This window comes from Ursus arctos, unplaced genomic scaffold (genome assembly GCF_023065955.2).
Source record: "Ursus arctos isolate Adak ecotype North America unplaced genomic scaffold, UrsArc2.0 scaffold_8, whole genome shotgun sequence".
NCBI lineage: Eukaryota > Metazoa > Chordata > Mammalia > Carnivora > Ursidae > Ursus > Ursus arctos.
This window is the reverse complement of record NW_026623100.1, coordinates 48301088-48325915: the sequence shown is the minus strand read 5'-3', so window position 1 is coordinate 48325915 and position 24828 is coordinate 48301088. Positions and strand designations below refer to the sequence as shown.

General features: G+C 39.4%; 1 protein-coding gene across 4 annotated transcripts in view; it reads right to left on the bottom strand.

The window, feature by feature from the left end:
• Positions 1-455: 455 nt before the first annotated feature.
• RMND5A (required for meiotic nuclear division 5 homolog A) overlaps positions 456-24828 on the bottom strand; it is a 68711-nt gene continuing 44338 nt past the window's right edge. The window contains exons 4-11 of one of the 4 annotated variants that reach the window (XM_026481219.4): positions 24058-24158; positions 19931-19960; positions 11951-12117; positions 10986-11151; positions 8423-8525; positions 6261-6415; positions 5072-5159; positions 456-4595 (exon numbers count right to left, since the gene is read on the bottom strand). In XM_026481219.4, coding sequence (XP_026337004.1) covers positions 5096-5159; positions 6261-6415; positions 8423-8525; positions 10986-11151; positions 11951-12117; positions 19931-19960; positions 24058-24158 — 786 coding nt within the window. In that variant the 3' untranslated portion in view covers positions 456-4595; positions 5072-5095. Of the gene's footprint in view, positions 5160-6260; positions 6416-8422; positions 8526-10985; positions 11152-11950; positions 12118-19930; positions 19961-24057; positions 24159-24828 lie in introns of all 4 variants that reach the window. The other 3 variants (XM_048222734.2, XM_048222733.2, XM_048222735.2) reach the window with 3 other exon arrangements.

Here is a 24828-nt window from a genome sequence, read left to right as displayed (position 1 = left end):
AAAAAATCTACAAAAGCAGCACAAATAGATTCTTGGTCTCCACCACGTTAGCTTGTCACTAAATAGGACAGACAGCTCAGCCCGGTTTTCTCCCTGGCAATGCTGACCGTGTATGCCCCACTCCACCAGCAGCCTGAGGGCAGCGGCTCCAGGGCTCCTCCTCCCAGTCATACGCCACCGCTCCAGCCAAAGGGTCCCAGCCATCCACAGGACGCAGCGCGCACAGGATGCAGGAGCCTGTAAACCTGAGCGCAATCCCCTCCTAGAAACTGCGATGGTGCCCAGCCACCTCCTCTTCCACTGCTGGGGGCACAGACACAGGAGGAAGACAAAGATACTTTCTCAAATTCTTTAGCAAATGCAGGCAAAGTTCTTCTTACAACCGGCACCTCCATACTCCCTCCCTCACACCTCTGTGACCTGGCACATTTATACAGACTGGTTCCACAAAACACTTTTTAAATGTGCATCTCTTTAATTTTTAAAAATATACACAGGAGAAGCCATGTGTTTTACATAGGAATACACACATTAACAAAGCATTTGTTATAGTTTTCCAAAACTCTATTATATCAGTCTGAAATTTATAAATTAGGTATATCAGAAGTTTTTAAATCAAAATAAATCCCTGAAACTACTGGATATGGTGGACTTTGTCCAAAATCAAATGAACAGAGAATATGAATATGGTTTGTGTTAAATAAGGTTTATTGTTAGCTTTATTGCCTATAGTCTATAAGATGCAACTTTATTGTGCCTTTGCAAACAAGATACATTTCTTAAAAAACTGATCAAAATTTTCCATACATATAGCTCTATATGATAGATTACAGTGCAACACTATTCTTGTTACATAATTATAGAAATACTATAGAACCCAAGAGCACAGCGTAAGCAAAAGAAATACAATCCTGAGCCATCTGAACAAGATGATTTGATGAATCCTTTTAGTCTAAGTTTAGAAAACACGGAGGAGGAAAAAAAAATACATGCACGCTGCAGTCGTGAGCAAAATACATTAAATGCCTGTTCCTTGCTGGACACAGGTGGGGGGGGAACGGTGAGTCTTGGACACATGCACGCTCACTCACACTCCCATTTTCTTCTCCTGCTTCCCTCCCAACCCCGCTACATTCACTCCCACCCCTTCCCAAAAGAAAAGATCAGGCACTAAGTCCTAGTGAACCCCACATCTGCCTTGCTGGAGAACGTGAAGTGACTGCTAAAATAAGAGTGTAAATCCTTACCCACAACATGAAACAAAGCGTGTGCTGTAAGCCAGTTCCAGCTGCTGCTGCCTCTTTGGAAGTAAACGAAGCATATATTCACTATAGTTTAGCACTGTAGAGGGAAACGTGTTGAAAACAAATCTTTGTTTTCTCTCCCTATCTCTTGAAGTAAAATCAACAGCGGAAAACTCACCCTAAAACTAATTGCCTCATCTGCTATTAAAATACATTTGTCATTCTATTTTTGGTATCTATTCAATTATAGTTCAATAAGAACAGTTCATGAAGTTTGTACCTGCTCATGGTAAACACTATTGTACCACATAAAACCCACCACAGCTGGACAGGCTTATGGAGCACCAAACCTTCTACGTTTGTGTTCCTTGCCAACGTTCCCTCAAGACCACAGCATTCTAGTGTTACCAAGGATAATGTACGTAGAGTTAAGTAATGAAAGGTATTTGGTTTGTGTCTTCACCTTACACATCCTAGTGATGAAACTAACCAAACCATGCCTTCCCTGAAAATAACCTGAGTCTGCTGACTAAGCAAACTGACCAGCTAGACTGTCAGTCCGCTAATCAGAGTTGAGCTGGAAAACCAGAGGGCTAATGTCTACCAGCAGCTTGTCTTGTGCGAATAACCAAGAGTCCTTGGTTTTTGCAATATCTGTTGTCCCAAAGGCTGAACCACTGAAGTGGAAATAACTCACAGCATAAATACTGAACGAACTACATACCTGTGGGACTACCTGGAGAGAAAAAGGATCCTCATTCCCCACATAATTTGGTGTGGGTTTTAGTGTCTCTGTATACATCAGCTGCTACAGAAAAAAATCAAAAGATTAACTTCATACCTTTCTTATTTTCAATTAAATGCTCATACACTCACAAAATACTCACACGCCCTATGAATATGAGGTGGCTCTTCTCTTCAACATTTTTAAAATCAAGAGGCACCAATACCCGTTCATTTATGTATTAGAAGTCTCACATAATCACCACCAAAACAACAGAAATGGTATTTGTGATGATCACACGAAGGAGAAAAAAGATTGAAAGACAAACTTAGCCACTGTACTTCAGACTGTACTTGAAAGCACAGACGCTCTGGCTAAATCAGAATCTAAGGTTCGAATAAGGTTTTATTGGTTTAGCATAGTCCCATGGCCTTTGTCCATGACTGATAAATGGAATGGTTCCTAAGGAAATCGAGGAAACCACTCTGGAACTCTGTTTGCAATGTATGTTATTATAATGAGTCGGACTCTAAAAAACCGTGGCTCTATCATGACCTTTTGCAAATGGAGGCAGAACGCAACAGAGCATCCTCCTGCACTGTGACACACAACAGCCTCCACGATAAGGTCCTGACACCACTGCTGCAGGTGTTTCTAGAGTAGAAAGGACAACATGTTGTATTTCAGCATCTTTGGTTAAGGTCTGGCCTTTTCAAATCCACCTTTCCTTCACCTTTAGTCACCAATATTTTAAGTCCATGCATTTAGTTAAAGGTCACAAGATATAATTTTCATGTTCAATTGTCAAATCAAGAGTTTCAAATTTCTGGCCCTCCCCTGCCCAGTAGGACTACAAGGACCTTACATAGGAAACTGTAAAATCAAATGCTTTAGTTAAAAGCACGCTCTCTTTAAAGTTTCGTGAGCTGACTGTCAACAAGATTCCCAGCACTGGGAGAGGGACAAAGCAGAGTTCTGGCTTTTGTCCTTAAAAGTGGCCTGAGCCAACTCTGTGAAGTGTCTGGCCCCCAAAATATTTACCACCAGCCTCTTGCACGACATATACATTGTACAAATCTTATATGAAGCCTAAATATTTTGTAAGTGTTTGAGATTGAAAGGTGAGAATAAGTTGTGAGTAAAGCTAAATCTGGCCTAGTGAGAAAAAAGGAGTAAAAACAAAAAACAAAAAACATACTCTGGATTGTAACTCAAAGGTAAATATAAGTCATAAACCAGGTTTACATCCTCAGCCAGAGTTGCCTGGAATTCTCTACCTTCTCTTTCGGAGTCCAAGGAGCTTCTCTCTGCTCTCTGCCTTCACTGCTTTAGTGGAGAGAAGGGAAAACTTTAGAGAGGGTTCCAACAGGAAAGCAGAAACACAGAGCTAGAGTCCCACTGGGGCCAAGAAGACAGAGGTCGGACAGAGCAAGCACTCTGAGCAGGCCAGCCGCCATTCCTGGCTAACCTAGCCAGCACACAGTAGTGCTCAGAGGAGGCCTGACCACACACAGCAGTCACGCAGGGCTTTCCTGCAGTACCCCTTTCCTTTTAGACAAATCCCTGCTCTCCGAGATAAACACTTCAGGACAAACCAGGCGGGCTGGTATTCGACTCTGCACATGTTGACACTTTCTAGGGAACTCAGCACCAAACCTGTTTTCTCCCTCCCTGCAAAAGAAACCAATCTGCAGTTTCAAATGCAAAGTGTCATGGTCCTCTTTCCTTCTGTATTTTCTTCTTTCTTTGTTTTCTCATCAAAGTTTTCCTATAGTGATGTTCAGTTCCATGTCAGATGAAATAAAGTTGCAAAATATTTGGTGATTTCCATATAACATTCTTCTCATAATGAAGTGACTTAATGGGTATAAGTCAGAAGTATGTCCGCAGAAGTCCTTTCCATGTAGTTCGTTCATCATACAGAGAAAGACTCTTACACATGGCTATTTCTGGACAGTGCATTAAATGAAGATACCTCACAAGAGAAAAGATCATCATCTGTATCCATTAGAGTAATATACAGATTCACAATGAGATGATACACTTTGCAGAAGAGAGGCATTGAACAGTATACTATTCAAATACAAAAACAGCAATAAACATATTCTGCGCTACAGAAAATATGCTAACTTCTAACTTTAAGGATTTAAAGTAACGAGTCTGGTAACTGCATTTTAGGACTGGAACATGCTTCTTCCCTTCCAGATACACAATGTTTGATGCTGGTGCACGTATATACACACACAAACAACACTGTGCCTGCAATGATATACAAATGAAACAGACAGCCAAGTCCTGAAGGCAGATTTCAGAGAATAGGGCTACCAAGACCAAGACAGCAAATAGTAACTTAAGAACACCTCTAACTTCAGAACTTCATTTTATTGAACACGCTTTTAAAACAAGCACCTCTTGGCAATAAAAGCAAAGAAACAATAGTACTCCTTCCACTCTGTTCTAGTGGAAGACTTCTCACACCAACCTGCTAAATTCATGATGGAATTTGAAATAGGCAGCCCGCTGGGGCTATAAGCAGAGCTCAAATGCAGGTCTGCTGACTTCTCGGTGAGAGCTGGAGCAGAGGAAAACATCAAAAAGCAAATTGGGAATCTATCACAGCTTTCTTCCTTAAGCAAAAAAAATGCAAATTAGTTGTATAACCACAATTCAGTTTTTCAAACTTTTTCTGAAGAATTTTCATTTAATTATGTATACATAACAGGAAGTAAAACTTTCACAAACATTCTCAAACCTCACAATTATCAAGAAATGACAAAAGTAAAAGCAGGAGAAATATTAAACACATGGCAGGGAGGTTGATTTCTGTTTCTGCTCTTAAAAAGTAAAAAAATCACCATATAATTAAGTACAAAAACCTGCATTGAATGACAACTGCTGGTGTATTTACTTGATCAAAAATGAAGACCAAGAATATAATAAAGCCCTATGATAATATTCATCTGGAGCACTCCCCTCAGTGTGTGCACACTAAATGTTGGCGAAGTTTCTGGAGCATTAGCTTATATAAACACGGGAGTCCTCAGTTAGCTGCATTAAATGGAACGTTCTCTTCTGAAATGCGCCACAATTCAGTTTCACTTACAAATTGCAAATTAAAGTTATTTCTTCAGAAAAATATCTGTTTGGCATCTCCTGGACTTTGTTCCATTGGACAATATGGACATTTTAATCTAAAGACAAGAAAGAAAATACTGAATCAAGGAACAGGATCAGTACTAAGCATTCAATTTCATCTATAAAATGTCTCTAACAATTACACACACACACACATCTGTATTTTGTTTGAAGGGTTAACTGTGCTTTCCCTTCATGTAACAGCCAGGCTCTAGCTCTGAAGGGTCACAAATACACACCGATCAAGCCAGACACTAAACTGAAGGCTCCTCTGCAGTAGAAATTAGTGAAAACTGTTTTGTAAACAAGACAAAGACAACGGTTTTGAAAACTGCTTTTGCGGTTTTAAAAGTCAATCCAATTCTTCTCCAAAGTTTAGGTTTTTCCTGTCTTTACACGAGTTTCCAATGTACCGGCCACACAATGCAGTCCCGTGCAGCAAACGTGACACGAGCTGCCGAGCCGAGCAGCACACAGAGCGGCAGGCCCTAGGCACCACCAGTGGCACCAGCAGGACTGCGGCACCGTCTGGGAAGGGCACAAAGAGCTGCATCACACGCCAGGACCTTCTTTCAAAAGAAAGACTTCACCATAATGGGTCTGAAATGAACTCCAATGAAAAATGTTCTAACTGCCTAAGCTAGAGATAGGCTTTTGAGACTTTTTTTTTTTTAAATAAGGAAGGCCCATTATAGGTATAAAACTTATAAATGTAGATACTCTTCCAATTAGCAAATCCAATTCTACAATTTACGTATCACATGTAGATAAAATAATTCACTTTAAAACAACAAAAGTTAAGTGCTCATTGATAAGGAACCGGTTAAATAAATTATCACATTTCCATATGCTAGAATACTCTGCAGCTTTAAAAAAGAATGAGGGCTCTCTCTGTAGCATATAAAAGACCTCCAAGATATACCATTAAGTGAAAAAAGCAAATTGAGAACCGTAAGAAGTGTATTACCATTCATATAAAGGCAGGGGAACAACGATAATGTACTGCCTACCCCAAAGTTAAGATTAAAGAACATGCTTATAAATCTAATCACCAAGTTTACGAATAAAAAGACTGGCAAAAAAAATCAGATACCACCCTCCCACTAAGTTACGAAAGAAAAACGTTTTTACCAACAGTTAAAAAGTCAGACACTTACTTGCTACCATTAAACATTTTATTCAGGGCATCCCTTGATATAATATGACCACAGACCAATTTCATGGGTGGATTGTTATCTGTTGTTTGCTGACGAAGAATGGGACAGGCAAATATAGAGTGATACCAGCACTTTTTACCAAGGTCCACTTCAATCTTAAAAACAGTAAAAAAGGTTCAAGTTATATTTCAGAAAAGCATCTGCATGTTAATATGCATGGGCAGCAAAAACATTCATCAGTCTACTCATGTGAATTTAACTTTTTACAGCACTATCACCTCAAAGACGCGTAGTCTCAGGGATCCACGTGTTACTTCTTAATTCTAATTAACCTTCTAAAGTATTTGTAACACTATTTTTTCAAACCAAATTCTGATCTTTGAAGAGTCAAAGGCAATGCTCTAGAAGTCAGACACTCCTGAAAATTTGTCGGGATACACCCTAACACCAAAACCAGAAACCCTGTTCTGTAGCACATTTAGGTAGGTGGTAAGATTCAGTGTAATAATAATTCCTTTAAAGGCAGACTAAACAAGGTTTACTTTTGTGCAAGCTTCAGATCTGAGTTTCCCATATTTTGTGTATAATGGCCAGAGAAACCACCTGAAACAAGGACTTGAAGCTCAAGTTCAGGAAGACCTTTCATAATCTGTACGTCAGACCCACGGCAGGTGTATCAATTGTTTCTCTTCACAGTGAACGAAACAAACAAAAGCTATGAGATCACCTAGCGTGGTGGCTGGCACCTGACATTGGCTCCAACAAATGTCTGTTCTTTCTGTTTTCTTTTTTCTTTCTTTTTTTTTATAATAAGAAATGGTTATATCAATATAAAGTCTATTACCCAGACTCCTCCAAGAATGTTGACAAAGTGTAACAGAATAATCCTGAGAAAAAAATGGCCAGATCATCACCTCCTATTGCTTTGCTACCCTACACACAGGCTTTCTAGGCGAATTCAGATTTCAGTATGCTCTATGCTAGTGCCAAATGTCAGAGATGCTCGTAACATAGCTGGGAAACTGCCACATTCTTAGAGGCACCTGCCTCAGCACAGCAAGTGAAGGCTCAAGTTCTTGTCACTTGTTCCAGTGAGCAGCAATGAAGCAGGGCTGCTGCCTGTATCCTGACCACACCCAGCACTGGGAATGCACCTGTGCCTTTCATCAAAACGGATCTCTGAGGAGAAGCTGGGGCAACCAACTGACAGTTACCAGCGGGAAGGGAACTGCAGATAAACCTGAGCACAAGTGTGGCAAAAAACCAGCAAAAACCCAAATGCATAATTAGCCTTTTAGGATCTATGACACAACCACGACAGGAATGATAATTCTAGTCAAAGTTTTAGTGCCTACTGTCAGAGGTCTGGTGGAAACTCAAATACAATGACCTTTGTCACCCCATGTCATGACGACTATGGCAGCAAAACTGGAGTACCTACTGTGCGTCCCATCCCATGTTATTCTAACCATACCAAAGTTATCCTAGACTTTAACAGTCCCATAAAGAGAAGGATGATCCCCATTTTAGAGATGGACCAACTACTGCTTAGAGAAGTAACAGAGTTGGCAAGTGACTGGAGCTGATGTTTAAAATCATGGTCTGCTCCATGACAGCAGTGGACACACAGCACTGGAAGGCCACTGATGACTGCAGGTGTCTCAGGCACAACCTTTATTTTAACAGCTATATGCTTATTTTAATAAGTACAAATCCATAATCTCATGAATACCAATGCTTAAGACAAAACTAAATTTAACCAACTGACCTCACTACTTTTGTATTTTAAAAGAATCACTGTATTCTTGAGTTGAGTGGCTTGTCAACTACGTGCAGGACACAATGCGTGCTACAGTGTATACGCCACACACCTGTGAGGTCCTCCTTCATGAGCTTTCGCCGCCATTCTAAGTCAAATTTTATTATTTTTTTTCTAAGTCAAAATTAAAACAAAAAACAACAACAATTCAGTGCCTCCAAAATGTACTGGCTTCCCATTTCTATTGTTTAATCATGTCTACACATAACATAAAAGAATCCTGGCTGAACGGCTACAATAATGTTCTCTGGTTAAAAGGCAGAACAGGCATTTTAAACCCTTAACATCCATGTTCTTCTAATGGCAGGAAAAAAATAAAGAACCAATAGAAAGTGGAACTCACGGGTAATTCATCTTTCTGGTTCCAAACTCCAGTGCACTGCCTCTGTTCAATCACAGCTTTGATATTAATTAAAGCTGGCAGCGCCACACAACCTGCTGAGAAACTGGGAGAGCAGAAGAGGAAATGTCAGTGCCAGGCCAGGTGTCAGACAGCCTGGTCCTAGGAAATGTCAGTTCCTCCAGACTCCATGTGCCGAGAGCCCTGGCCATTGGAGAGGGCACAGAACCCTCTGCTTTGCTGAATTAGCACCCAAAAACAGCTTTAAATTTTACAAAACCACCAGATTCAACAGGCTCTGCTTATGACATTCTGAAACAGTTTTTGCACATAGACCAGGATACCCCTGTCCAGGACAGAAGTGCTCATTTCTCAGCTCTGGAAGTGCTGGCAGTCAACTCTCAACTGAGTCCCTCTTCAGGACTGTCCTCACTTGAAGCAAATCACCTGACCAATGTCACATGTGATGACTGCTCTCTGTGAGGATACAGAAGCCCACCTCTGTTGCCCCAGTTCGGGACAATTCCACAGGCCCATCATGTAGCTCCAGAGCTCCTCAGGGAGAGGCTGAGGTCTCTGATAAGATATCGCCGTCCAACTTACCCTCTGCCAATCCTGCTGCTTTCATTTCCCAACAAACTTCCTGCATGTCAATTTCCACCATTTCACAATCTCTTCCCCCCAGAGAACCTGACCTGCAGCCTGGTCATGCATTCTAAGTGTCTCCTATGCTCGGGTGGAACACCCTATGGAAAGCAGATTATACCTTATTTGTGTCCCACACAATGCCTGGTACATAGCAGGGATTCAAAACACTTGAGGAATTAAATAAATAGGAGAGAGCTGAAGAAGTTATTTTCTTAAAACAGGTTCATAAACTTCTTGGTTTCAGGACTCACCTACATGCTTAGATATTAAGAATCTCAAAAGACATTTGTTTTTGTGGGTTATATCTATCATTATTATACTAGAAATTAAAACTGAGAAATTTTTAAAATATCAATTCATTTAAAATCATAAATATATTACATGTTATCAGTAACATTCTTACCCCAAAAAACCTCTATATTTTCCAAACCAAAAATAAATTTGTGAGAAGACTGGCATTGCTTTACATTTTTAACAAATCTCTTTAATGCCTAGCTTGATAGAAGACAGATGGATTCTTATATCTTCTGCATTCAATCTGTTGCAGTGTGTTCTTTTGATTGAAGTAAATGGGGGGAAAATCTAGCTTTAAACAGATATGTGGTAATTTAATTGCCTTTTCAGATAATTGTGGTATTTCTCTTTAATGCCACACCAAAACTCAACAAGGAATAGTTTAAGGTTAGTTGCAAAGTGGAATCTGAATCCTTTTGACTCTTTTTGTACCCTGCTCCATTAAAATCCGTCTGTCTCATACTGTGAATGAATCTTTTTCTCACGCATGGTTTTGTAAGATTAGTGAATTAAGATCTTCTAAGTGTTAACACATTTCATTATACAAATATCAAAAAACTCAAATTCATCAATATCACCAATCTCATCAGAAGAGTATGGGGAAGCTGTCAAGCCCACAGTGGCAGATACAAGTTTCCCAAAATGTCTATTTTAGCTTAAACTCATGAATTTAAAAGATACAAAAAGATAGTTGTTTTCCTTAACATGGCAGACTCATTTCATACATGCGAAAAAACATCTGACAAAAACCTAAGTGTAATTAACTGTAGTATCTTTTAACTGTGTATCTTTTAGTGATTCTTTCAAGTAAGAACTGTTTCATGAGGGGCGCCTGGGTGGCTCAGTCATTAAGCGTCTGCCTTTACCTCAGGTCAGGATCCCAGGCCCCTGGGATCAAGCCCCGCATTGGGCTCCCTGCTTGGCGGGAAGCCTGCTTCTCCCTCTCCCACTCCCACAACACCCTGCTTGTGTTCCCTCTCTTGCTGTCTCTCTCTGTCAAAGAAATAAATAAAATCTTAGGGAAAAAAAAAAAAAGTTTCATGAAAAAAAAAAAACCACTAGTTTATTGGCTCATAAAACTCAAAACAACATACAGGTATTGTTTGAGACAAGCATGATACTCTGGCTTGAAGCTGAAGTGCTTTATGAGAACTTCCCACCTTGTCACGTAGAATATTAAAAAGATGTGTACTTAAGGGTCAGGATGTAATAAAACTAGGAAGTTTTAAAGAACAGTCTGGAGTAGAGCCAGTGTGTGTTAAACTGCAAGTGTGTGGTGGGTTCAGTGTGTGAGTAATGCAGCGCGTCCTGTCAGGGTCCGGGACCGCTGCACTGACCTGTGCTAAGGCTCAAGCCGTTTAACCCACTACTAGTTATGCACCATCTGTGCAAAAATCAACACAGCGGGAAAGGTTCTCAGGGACACCCAGAGGTTCACAGGTCACACTGCCCTAAAACTGGTTTCACTGCCAATTGTGATGACCTCTTGAAATACCAACTAAACTCGTCCTCAGAAAGACAAATGTTCTCTTCAGGTTTAACATCAAGAACTAGACAAGAAATTAAGAAAAATCGAAAAAAAAAAAAACAGTGCCTATTTTAACAGCACGACCAATCTCCATACCTGACGCTGAGAGGGGACTCCACCGAGAGCCCCAGGAGGGCACAGGCATCCCGTGTAAAGATGTCACAGATGTCAGCCCACTGGTTTGCATCAAGTAGGTGAACATATGGTGAGTTCTCAATCCCTTGTCTCAGGTACACAAGGCTTCCCATCAAAACCTGAATGTCTACACAAAAACGGCAGCAATTTTTAAGTGTGAATGGTCACACCTGAAATAGGGCTGGCTTAGGGGTAGGAGGCTGAGAAAGGCAAAAATTCCCCCAACTGATATAGCCTAAATTATTAACTAAGTCTTTTAAAATTCTCGTCCTTGAGCTTGGTTTCTCCCTTCAACCTAAATTAGAGAGATGGCATAGAGAGAAAGGGGAAGAAAAGGAAAGCACTAAATATGAACTTCAACTTATTCTTATACACAGCATAGTATGACTACCATTGCCAGAGCAGTGAAGACGATGTCATAAATGAGTCCACCACAGATCTCTGGCCGTAGAACTGGCCAGTACACGGACGCTCAGTGTCACTGCTGCCACCCTGGCGCACCCTCAGACACTTTGTGGGGGCAGTAATAGCAGCATGAGGGGTGGCCTCGCTCTTTCTTATATCTCTTACGTATGGAATCCCAAAAATGCAATGTCTCTTTCATCCAAGAGGCTTCAATGTTTTACTTTTATTCTAGGTCCAGACTTTTTTCCTAGGTGATTATCATCTACAGTTGTTTCAGTTCATTAGAAAACATGTATTACATCTCTTTAAGATAAACTTAAATCCCAGTGGTCACTATAAGGTCTGTTCCAAATATCAAAAACATTCGGGGCGCCTCAGTGGCTCAGTTGGTTAAGTGCCTGACTCTTGATTTCAGCTCAGGTCTTGATCTCAGGGTCGTGAGTTCAAGCCCCATGTTGAGCTCCACGCTCAAACAAACAAACAGAAAAACAAATATCAAAAACACTTGGCTCCAGACTCACCTTTCTGATGATTTAGGGCAAATGGCTGAAAATTTTTAGCATATTGTAATGCCTCTCGCTGATTTGTAGTCCCACCCATTAATAAGCTAATAAAATACAGTCTGTGTAGTTTAAATTCCAAGGAGCTGTTTTGGGCTATGAGCATTTCTCGGTTTGACACTGCCCATCTAAAGAAAAAGCAGAAAAGATTTTAATGCAATTCAGAGCATAGGACAGCGTCAAAAATTCTTTGAAACCTAGCAATATAATAAAAGGGTTTGGTCTGCCATCTTGTGGAAATCAGTGGTAACATCAATCCCCTGGCCCAGAGACTTCTGTGAAGAAAATAAACGTAACAACTACACCCAAAGAGGCACTTCAGCCAGTCAAAGAAAAAAATACTAAGTCAGATGACAGTTACATATTTAGTAAGGTTTTACACCAAGACAAAATTGACTCTGATGAGTCACATGATATTTTTGGAACTATACAAGGCCACACTTTGAAGCAGGTGTCAGCCATGAGATTCACTCTCAATTGCCCATAACCACTACTCTTTTCCTGTTAAACTGGCATATTTATAAATGAATCACAAGATTCTGAATGAGAACCATCTATTTTTAGATTTTTGTTGGGTGCAACATTTTGTGTTACACACTCTGAAATTTAAAACAGCAAACGTCAAGGTGCTTTCAGTCCAATCAGGCAGATAAAGCCACATATATATGTGCCAAAACGATTTGTACAAACAGTGCTAATGAGGGAAAGAATAGTATTCAATTCTGAGTGATCCAAAGTACAGGGACTCATGCCTTTACAGTGCAAACAGTTGGGATAACCAGCCTTGAGCTGGGACTGCCACTTCAGGTGGGCGCTAAAGCAGAAACGTATACCAGGCCAGCTGTTAAAATCAACTTTGCAATCAAGTGGTAAGGAAACATTACTTTATTTCCGTAAACATATTAAGATGTAGAAGCTGTTCACTATTATATTCTCCTTTAATTTGACCTTTAGCTGGACAATTAGTCCCCACCTAAGCCATTTCACCAAGGACCACTGGAACCTGAACTGGGTATGAATATAAACTTGGAGTAGCTCCAGAAACTACAGAAGTAAAACGTCTCAGGTTATTCATAATGGATTGGCTGACTGAGATTAGACCTCAAAGAACTGTACTTTTACAGGATCCTACCCTAAGGGTTGCACACACACATGAATATTCTAATCAACTTGTGGATGCATCCACGTCTTAGAGTCCAATCATGAAGCTTCTCTGACCTAAAAAGTGATTGTTAATATTAATCACCTGGACTTTGGAAATATTTACTTAAATGTGAGTAAGCGCTGAATCATTGCCTGGCACTAACACAAATGCAGTCAAGCTGCAACACCAAGTCTGGGATAAATCCCGCTGACACCAACAAGGTACTTTTGGCAGCAATCTTTCATGAATGCCCAACACCAACCATCAGTACCAAAAGTATCGTGCTTTTGGCAATCTCGACTTTGTCAGGCACCTTCTTCTTGATTTCCAATTCCAAGGAGTACCTTTTATAAAAATTTAATTCCAGTACAGTTAACACACAGTGTTATATTAGTTTTGCGTGTACAATATAATGATTCAACAATCACATACATCACCCAGTGCTCCTCAATCCCCATCACCTATTTCACCCATCCCCCCACCCACCTCCCCTCTGGTAACCATCAGCTTGTTCTCTATGATTAAGAGTCTGTTTTTTGGTTTATCTCTCTTTTTTCCTTTGCCTATTTTCTTAAATTCCACATCAGTGAAAACACATGGTATTTGTCTTTCTCTGACTGACTTACTTCACTTAGCATTATACCCTCTAGCTCCATCTATGTCGTTGCAAATGACAAGATTTCATTCACTATTTTTTATGGCTGAATAATATTCCACTATGAATATATACCACATCTCCTTTATCCTTTCATCTATTGATAGACACTTGGGGCAAGGAGTACATTTAAATCAAGTTACTTACCAAAGGTTTATCCTGCACCCTCTCGCTCATAAAAGCATGAGTATGTTTTCCTACTAACAAGTAAGGAAAGGCAGCAAGCTTTTTCTTTTTTCTGCTTCTGATATGAGGTATATGTGTAAGAGTTTGTAGAGTCAAAGAAGGGAGCTAATAGAAAGTAACTACAAATTTTAATAAAGAAAGCCAGCAGAGAAAGGGCAAAGTTCTTAAGTAGGCAATTCACAAAGGAAAAAAATCTATTTCATCTTCCCAGGCAGATGTTCAGGATATAGTAGTACAGGGGGGAAAAGTTGTGATAGGTAGAAAAAATTAACTTCCAGTTGCCAGAATTTTTATAACAGTAATGACTGCAGAGAAGCTGGATTGCACACATTATGTACCAACTGCTGTGGCATGGGCTATGACAACCCAGAACAGGGCACCAACTATCAGAGCAGCACCAGGAGGCTACAAACAATGGGAGGACACACCACCAAGTAGTAGCTAATGGCAGTTAACTTTTCTATAAGTTATAATTATAAATTTTCTATAATGAACATATATTACTTTTATAGTTGGGAAGGTAATAACTTTTTAAGCGAATGTAAAAGTAAACAGAATTTAACTTCCTTTTTTCATCAAAGTGCTTACAGAGTAATTGCAAATTACATTTCCTAAAAGTAATTCAAGCCATGAATTATGAATTTAAGCTCTGCAAACTCTAAATATATGTAACCCATTTAATAATAAATACCTTGGAGAAGTATTTACCTAGACAATGTAGTTCCTAATTTACCACTTCTTTTTACTCACCTTCAAATTTAGCTATAAACAAGGCCACAAAATAATCAGAAAAAACTAACATTGCTAGTTCCTGACCGTAAATAGATATTCCATTACAAAAAGGAGTTGGAGGGGTATGGGGAGAATGGAAAATCCAAATTCAAAGAATATAAGTTATCACGTGTTTCTTAAATCATATTTCTTGACATTCTATCCTTAAACAGTGTATTATCTTCATTTAACTTCTGAATATTATATTAAGCCTAAATCTCACAAAGCAAGGGATTAGATTAACCATTTCTAAGCTTCTCCCTTTCTGGCAAAATGTTATTTTCTAAACTGCCCTCAAACATGTAAGCACATTTAAGGACTAAAATGAAAACCTTGCCCTATGGCACCTCTCCCTCATACTCCAAGACTGTACCCCCAGGTACCCACATTTGTATTTTCCTGACGCTAATTCCTTGGCCACAATTAACTGGCCAGGTAAACATGGGTTTTAAATTCACGCTCTTGTGTTGTCTCCTATAAGCGAGTTCATCTATCCCTTATATCCTTCATGATCACTTCACGATCCTGTATCTTCTGTTAAGTTCTTGATGGTTGCCTTCCTTGAAAATCAGACCACCTGCCTTAACTCATCTTTGGAATCTGAGTACAAATTTCACAGCAGCATTTTTATCCACACTAGCAGCCTCCCCAGAGAGCTCAACATTAGTCAATTCATCATGACTTCTGAATTGATGAAACCATCTTTGACTGGCAATGAAGTTCTTCAACATCCTTGTAATCAAGGTTTTCTTTCAAGGAAGCAACTAACTTCAACACAACCTGAATGCTAGCCAAACTGATGGAGGCTTTTTTTTTTCCTTAATCTTCAAACTGAACTACAAGTAAATGCTCCATTTAAACCATAGGCAGCTTTCTGTTCCTCATACAATTTAAATTAAAAGATGTCAAAGTACCTCTACCTTGGTTTTTATATTCATTGGGCTTTTTCAGTATGGCTTGTATCATAACTTCATGTAGGCCGACGTCTCATCCTAGTTTCACCCTGCCATTGTCATTTTTCAAACCTTTCCAATCACATTCAGTTTCACTTCTAGCAATTCACCTTTGTTGACCAAGCTCCTCTTTCAACTATCCATTTCTGTAACATGTTGTGGGTTCACCTCTAGGAGATGAGCAGACAGCAGCAAGACAAATACACACTTGCTACGCGAGGGTAACAGATGTGCAGTGACCAGTCACTGACAGACCTGGAGAAAAGTGGTGTGGTCGGCTGTGATCATGATGCACATCTGTTATGTACGTAGTCACCGTGGGCCGAAGAGCTGGGAGGACACTTCGCAGTCTATGCAATTACTTACAGTTAATATGCTGTGGTAACTGAGATCTGAACCTTGTTGTTGGGGGGAACTGGTATTATTTACCTCAACAGTGGTAAATGCAATCTGGGCATACTGAAATTGTACAGAGAAGACAGCCCATAGGCTCAATAGAGAAGACAGAGAGGGGAGAAAGAACATCTCACAGGGAGAAGGTTACTGTATATAGACACCAGGAAGGCCCAAAGTGGCACAATGGGGACAGATGCAACGTCTGAGGACCTGAGCAAGTCCACACTGTCTATGGCACAACTCTTCGAGAATTAGAAAGAAAATTCTCACCAAGATCCTGTCCCTCCACTTTTCTTTTCTGAGAGGAAGAGAGCTCAGATGGAAAACCAAGAGGTTTATGCCAGGAGGGGAAGTTATGCAACATAGGGGTGGGTGTCGAGGGAGAAAGCAATGGTTGGCCAACAGGATGAACTAGAGGCGTTTGTCATGTGGTGTGAAGAATGAAAGGAGGAAAATAGCCATGCTGAGAATAGAATGGAGATAGAGGTGCAGGCCAAGAAAAACACACAAACATATTCAGATAACCTGATCTAGCAACTTTCGTTAACATCGAGTGACATGTCCAGGTGAATTAAAGCTGGTCTAGATAGGAGACCTATTTGCTTTATGACATTAGAAGCTATGATCCTACCTCCCAACGTAGGTGCTGGTTAATTTTTACAAAAGTAAAATCAAACAGAAAGTGAGCAGATGAGAAAAAAGTTGAAAACCTCAAGGCCCAGGCTCAATTACCCCATTTTCTATAACTTTCCTAAATAATCTCTCCATCCACAGAACTCTAGATGTCCTTTATCTGAACTTCTCACAGGCTCATGTCACAATCTATTTGGTAGAACAGTTTGTGGTCTTTCATATGGCAGGAACTCTGTCTTGCTCATCTTGGCACACCCCCTTACTTTGAAGGGGGAATACTGATAAAGGGTACAGGTTAGTAGAGTCTACTACGCATGGACTTCAATCTTAGCTCTGCAGTGTGAATTTGGGCAATCTGTTATGCAATTCTCTAAAATCTGTTTCCTTACTGTAAACTGGGGGTAACCTCAAAGGGCTGTGGGAATCAAATGAGGGGGCGAGTTAAAGCACTGAGCACAGAGAGAGAGGCACAAACAGATACTCAATAATAAGCTTCTTAATTTGTATTTACTGAATGGATGAACTCTAATGGTTCTTTAAAGTCATTATTTTTAATAAGAAAATTATACTTAAAAAACAAGAGTTATCTGGGCACTTCCATGTAACACTCAGTGCTGTTTTGATTTTTATAGCACCAACTGTGTGGGAATACAATGACACGCATGTATCATTTAATACTCTTCAAAAACTGTCAAGGTATGTATGTATGTATGTATGTATGTATTTATTTATTTATTTGACAGAGAGGGAGGGAGGGAGAGAGAGAGCACAAGCAGGAGGAGCGGCAGGCAGAGGGAGAAGAAGGCTCCTCGCTGAGCAAGGAGCCCGATGTGGGTCTCGATTCCAGGACCCTGGGATCATGACCTGAGCTGAAGGCAGACACAACCAACGGAGCCACCCAGGCGTCCCAAAACTTGTCAAGTTTTCGTAGCTAGAAGTTCACACTGAATATTTGGGTAATTGATTTGCTGAGCAGGAATAAAGGGTAGAAGACAATCACAGCCTTAATTAACCTAGTAATAACCAAATCCAAATACTACGAAGCATAGGAAACTACAAAAGCATGAAATATAATTGGCCCCCAAAACTTAACTGTCTATAAGCAACAGAAGACGCATGACCCAAGACACATAAAAAACCAGTGGAAATATTAAGGAACAGAGTGCTGTATTCTCAATGGCATTTCTAGCAGAAAACTTTCGATTTTAAATTTTAAAAAGAAAACAACTACCATGATACCACAACCAAAAAGCTAACTATTCTATTAAATTACAATTTCACTGTTTTTCGTTGTTTTTTTTAAATCCTGCTCCCAAATCTCGAATGTGTCCAATGTGGGCCATGATAGCGCTGTCAGCTTTAGAACTATTCCTTGTTTAAACAAACACTGTAGGAGAACAGCCCCCCACCGCAAGGCACCAGTAAGGTCACTGATGTCACAATTATCACTGTTCGCTGCCATTGCATTCTCTGATAAAGAGATCTTTTGTGCCTCTTCCATAAAAAGACCTCAAAACAATACTACTGACTTAGGTGACTAAGTTAGAAGCAACCCACATCCACACAATTATCCCACAAAGCATTAAGCATTAATTATCCTAACTGCCAGGCCTCTGAAAAGACTTGGCACATTGTTAGCTCCATATTTAGAATTTCCATGTTATTCCAAAAATAATTAAAACAAGATCCCACCTCCACAGTTAGCTGTTGTCCCGCAGGAACCTAGCTGACAGCCTCATCTATTTACCCCTCTCCTCTCATAATTTTGCCAATCTGGGTCGGTGTCTATTTCTGGTAATAATGAAATAAAAATACCTCTTGCCAATTCGCACAGACACTCCACTACAACCTTTCGCTGCATTTTTAAAGGCTTACAAATATATTATTTTTCTGGTCTCCTTCCGGGGTATGTTCTTGGGGGGGTAAAAGCTGAAATTCTGGGAAATGAAGGATGTTTCTTTACTCCACAGGTGTGGACTTGGATGAATATTACTGGTGACCAAGTAAAGTACTTAAAAAATTCAGAGAATGGCAGAAATGACAAAAATCAAAGTCCAGCCAAAAGAGTTAGAATGCTGTAACTTTGCTTTAGAGACCAAAAAGAATGGCTAACATTTCATTTCTGAGATATTTTCAAATGGCAGTTTCTCAGGTATGGATTGAGTCCAGCACTGGGACTACAAACATTTTACTCACCTCAGAACCGGTGTGAATCTTTGTCCTTCTTACATGGTATTTTAAAAACAACACAAACTACAGTATTACACATTTGGATCTACTTAAGAGAACGACACACGCCATTTTTAACTTGAGCCTCTCAGTAATGCAGCGTCTGGTAAGAGGGCCCGACAGCTACACGTGGCAAGTGGCCACTATACAGGACAGCACAATTCTACAGATTAGTTTTTTTTTTTTTAAGTACTTAAATATGGAGCGTCTGGGTGGCTCAGTCGGTTAAGTATCCGATTCTTGGTATAGGCTCACGTCATGATCTCAGGGTCGTGGGATCGAGCCCCGCTTCAGGCTCTATGCTGGGTGCAGAGCTGACTTGGGATTCTCTCTCTCCCTCTGCCCCTCCCCCCGACTCACACTCTCTAAAAGAAAATCATTAAGAAAAAAAAAGGTACTTAAATATGACATGTTTTATTTATTGCTAATTTCCTACCACAAACCCAAAAGATTTTACAACCTAAATCAACCTAAAGAAGAGATCAGCATTTTATAAACATAAACTCCAGAGTTTTTCTTCTTGGTTCCCATTCCTGGCCTAGTTTAGCTCCTTATTCTTTTAAACACTTAATCTCAAGGACAGTTTGTTTCAGTTTTGTCCTTCTTTTTAAGAAGATTCCCAGTTCCTCTATAGTCATGGTTCACCCCATTCATTTCCAACATGCTCAAGTACTTGGTGAGGATATACCCAAATAAGAGACGGTCAAGTCTACTCTTCCTCCTGAAGAATACCTACTGTGCTGGAACTACATATAAACTTTGTGGAGCAACAAACAGAAAACAGATAACAGAAAATGATGTTACCACCCTAAGTATTTCTTCCCTTTTGGCCTTTATAGCCCACTACACTATCTTCTGTATCCTTTCCACTGGGTACCTCTATTTTCAATTAGCTTCTTTTAAGTAGAGTAGCTCCTTCTCCACCAGACTTAGTGCATGGGCCCAAGGAGTTAAAAATGTATCCCTTAACTTACCTCTTCTGCCTTTTCAGAATCAGAACCACCCTGAACAAAACAAAATAAAACAAAATGAACAAAAATAAAAATAAAAATTCAAGCTCTGGAAAAAAATCCAACTTGTTCAAACTTTCTTTTTTTCCAATGGCCTATCTATCAGAGCCTTCCTTCTTCTGTGGTTCTATGTGGCTATTAAAAAAAATATACCTGAATCAGCAAGACTGCCCACCTATAGGAAGCCAAAACTAAAAACAAGAAAACAGACACCAGAAACTGCTTGATCACTGTCACCTTCATTTCCAGTGGTAGTCAAGGCTCTCTGATCAGGCACTGCAGATTGCTCCCTTCATTTTCATTTTCTAAAACCTTTCGCCATGTAGAAACTGTGTTTTCTTCACTGATACTACAATTTCTCTTCAGTCTGGCAAGCATTTTCTTCTCCTAAGATCCACCATTCACACCACAAAGACCACAATGGCAAGCTCATCCCACGTCCCTCGTGGTTTTTATTTCTAGCCCCACCTAATCACTAGGCTTGGAGATGGGAGTCCTCTCACTTTTCAACAGCCTGCCTGATACTGTTCCTGGCCCGTCCAATCTAAAATCCTTCTGTGGTCTAAACTAACAAAATCTTTCTCTCTCTTCTGTGAAAAATTCGTTTAACTTCACTCTCTCTCTTTCTCATAACCATTCGGTCACCTTCTGTTCCCTCATAGCATTCTACTGAGGCTTTCCAAACAGAACCGCAAATTCTTCTAAAGGAGTGCTAGGAGGCCCCTGGGCCTGCATCTCAGTGTTGAAAAACCAGGTTTCCAAGTCTGCAAGGTTGTAAAGTCAGACCCTAGGCTGTGGCAAATCCACCAAGGTAATACTACTCTTTGAAACACCCTTAGAAAGGCAACCAACTGGTTTCTCCTGAAGATAGCACTTTCAAAGTGTCAGTAACTGGCACATACCTACAAGGACAGTTTCTATTCTTCTAGTATTTCTCCATCTCTTTGTATTAAGTTACTATTATTCTCTCGCTGACACGAGTTACTTTTGGCTTTACCTCTATCTACCCACATGAAGGAGAGGGTCATGTCTGTTCAAAGTTCTCCTTCAAACTATTCCACCATTTACTGAAGTATGGAATAAGCTATCTAAGTAAGTACCACGTTAGGTGCCAAGAAGAACTTAAAAAATAGATAAAGCAATCTGGATGAGAAGAAAAATCTGTACACAAACTCAGAAATATAAGGGGCAGGAACAAAAGAGTAGGCTGTGTCCTAACTAGATCTGTGTATATAATTAGCTGTTTTGCCACTTCTCTCTGTCATAGCACCATTCTTTTCTGCCTTCTTTCCATTGTTCATTATTTGTAAATGATAGCTAATGCTCTCCAAAGCTCCTTCCATGGCTTCTATTCATACTAATTTCTGTGGTTGGCCTCTGCCCCCTCAACTGCCTCGCCTGCCTGGAGGACTGGCTGCAGCCCCTCATGGGGGTTCCAGGACACTGCCTCCCAGCAGGTGCAAACAGAAGCTGCCACATGACCGAAAGATACTCTCTGCCTTGTACCTGAACCACAATTCTCCAAACTCATGTCCCATATTTTTCAACTTTTACTACAAGCTGAATGAAGTAAATTCTCTGCACCTTGCACACAAAGGATGCTGAGGAAATACCTGCTTTGTATTTACCAGTAATAGGCAAGAACTGGAAAAGTCTGAGTTGCTGTAACAGACATCTCTATTAAACTATCATTTCAAAATTTCTGTTCTGTAGAACTCAATTTTGTGGGTTTTAGTGTTTTGCGGGGATGGGGAAAAGAACAAGGACTCTTTGATCAAATATACATGGAAACAAGAGTTTGGCAAAGTTAAATGAGTTTCTTTAGGATTGTTGATGGCTCCTGGAATGTGCTAAAGTGAGTCTCTTGAAGAAGCGTATTTTGGGGGACATCACGTGAAGCGTTTCTCATGTGACCTTTTGACTCAATATCCTTTTCTTCCACAAAGCACTTCCAGGCCGTGATTCCTCCTCTATAAAACGAGTACTTATTTCATAGGGTTATTTATGAGGATTGAATAAGTTAATACACGTAAAATGCTAAGAACAATGCTAGGTATATAATAAGCACTCAAGAAGAGTTAACTATAATTGCCGCTACATTCCCCTATGCTGATACTATTTAATATGGCAATATTCCCAGAAGAGTGAAGTTTTGAAAAAAATTTTCACTGTGTAGTAATTTCCACTGTTACTACCAAGTGGACAGAATGAACCCTCCCTTTGCCTGAGAAGCACTGTTTGAGGCTCCAAATAACGGAAAACATTTATAGAAAAAATTGATATATATGATATAGTTATCAGTAAGAAACAGATCTAACAGAAAAAGCACAAAGTGAAAAGGGTGTTATAAATTTTCTTCATTCCTAAAGGAAAAAGCCTTGAGCACTTTGAGAGCGGAGGGGATCTAACCGCTCACCACAGTCTCTGGCACACAGTAAGCACTCAATAAAGTCTGATGAGAAGCCTGAGAAATTAATGGATTACTATTACCTTGAACAGCTCAAACATTATTTCCAAATCACTATAAAACAACTGGGAAACCCATTCATTTCTCTGTACACTCAATGAAAGTCTGATGAGAAGCCTGAGAAATTAATGGATTACTATTACCTTGAACAGCTCAAATATTATTTCCAAATCACTATAAAACAACTGGGAAACCCATTCATTTCTCTGTTTAGGCCCCCTCATTCTTCTCTATAGACGTTTAATCATGTAGGTGAAATACGAAAGTAGACAGAACAGTGGTTGCCATATTCTGTTTAAGAGCGATCAGTGGTACTTGGCAGAATTTAATCTCCCAACTGTGTCAAAATCTAACATCTGCTAAAAAAAAAAAAAAAAAAAAAAAAAAAAAAAAAAAATTAAAAAAACTGTAAAGGTAATGTGCACCATACACAATAGTACTATTTGACATCTTTTAAAGATACAGTACCTACCTACCTCATAATTATAATTTATACAGGAATTTATCATTTATAAACTTACACAGGAATCTCTCTCCACATGTTCATCTGAGCTAGTTTCAGAACTCTGAAAATTTTTTAAGACCTGATAAATGATCAGAAACAAAACTATGAAGAATTAAATGGGTTAAAGGAAGAAAAACTGGTGCATTTTACAAGAATCTTCCCAGTTATTTTTTTTCTGAAAACAATGATCTCAAATACTTCCAATTTTAAAATACCAGAATTCTATGGCTAGAACCTCACACCCGTATCACTGCTTCTATCATCTAGGTTCTTTCCTTTATTTTATGGGCTTTTCTTTTTTAAACCTGGTAATCCTCACATTAAAAAATTCTCAGACAGGGGTCAGCAAATTATGGCCAAGGTCCAAATATGGCTTGCTGTCCATTTTGTACACCAGATGGCCAAGATGGGTTTTTTGCTTGCTTGCTTGTTTTTTACATTTTTAAAGGTTTTTAAAATAAATCGAAGAAGAATATGCGACAGAGACCTTATGTGGCTTGCAAAACCTAAAATATTTACTCTGGCCCTTTACAAAAAACTTTGCTGATCCTGCTCTAGGGTATTATTCATCACAGCTTACTCAGTAATTCAAGGTAATTTGTATCAAAGACAAGTTCACAGTGAATCATTACATTTTACAGTGGTAATTAGCACAGAACTCCTTCATAACAATATCTGCAGTCTTCATGCACACCATTTAGTTCCAATAATCAATTAAGTTGGCTTTTTTTAGAATGCTAGCACAGAACCCCACACAACAGTATGGAAGTTCCAATATCAAACTCAGACCACCCAAACAATAGTACTTCAGTTATAATGCTAGTCTAAAGTAGTGGAATAGCTTGGATATAGGAAATCCTTTTTCCCTCTTGCGAATTCAGATCAATTGATAAGCAAAGAAAGCTCAAACCATTTTCTCCTATTTGTACACCCCCCATTCTTACTTAGTTAAAAGAAAGAAAATAATTCTTCCTTGCTTTCTCTGAAGTCTACCCCAGGTGAGATGTATAGATATATGTATATATATAGATATGAAAATCTCAAATGTGCTTTCTACTTAGGTTTCCTTATAGAGAGCTCTCCCCAAGTATTCAAAAGAAAACAAACACAGAAACTTACTCCAGAGCAGGTCTCAGAACTCTGACTTTTAATGCTTCTAAAATTCGATTTAACTCCACAAACGGTTCTTTCTGACTTGGGTCTACAGAAAGACCAGATTCCTGAAAAAAAAAAAAAGAACAAACTTTTGTTAGCAGTAATCAGGTAAAGAGATATGGTAAAAACATATTCTAAATTATAAAATATGGGGCAAGCCATTAAAAATAATTTTTTAACATGTATTTATATGGTACAGACTGATGACTGAGCCCTACTATCATTCTTTCCAATAGTAGTAGAATTCCTATGTATTCCATACAGAGCCGAGTACATACAGTTATGTATGGCATAAAGCTGGGTATGACTTTGTAAGACATAAGTTCTGGCCAGTGAAACATAACATGTACTCTTTGCTGGAACACCAAAAGCTGCAGCTAGAGTTCTGGCTGTTATCCTGGACCACAGGACAAGGGACACCTTAGAAACAGCAGAGCTACAAAAAGACTAGGTCCCTAAAACCTTCATGGAGCACAGCTCCTATATATGCTGTGGATGGCTTACCAACTCCTATTTCTGTGCAAGAGAAAAAAACTTCATTTTTTTTAAAAGCCACTGGTATTTTGGGTCTTATGTTACTTATAAATAAGCTTAATCCTAAATGACATAACTCCCTTTAGGAAATTTATATGGTCACACACAAAATTCCCATAAGGTACAGGGAAAAACCTCAGTTACTATTTTTCTCTATTGTTTAAAATAGAAGGGGTGAATGGCTGGTTCAGTAGGTAGAGT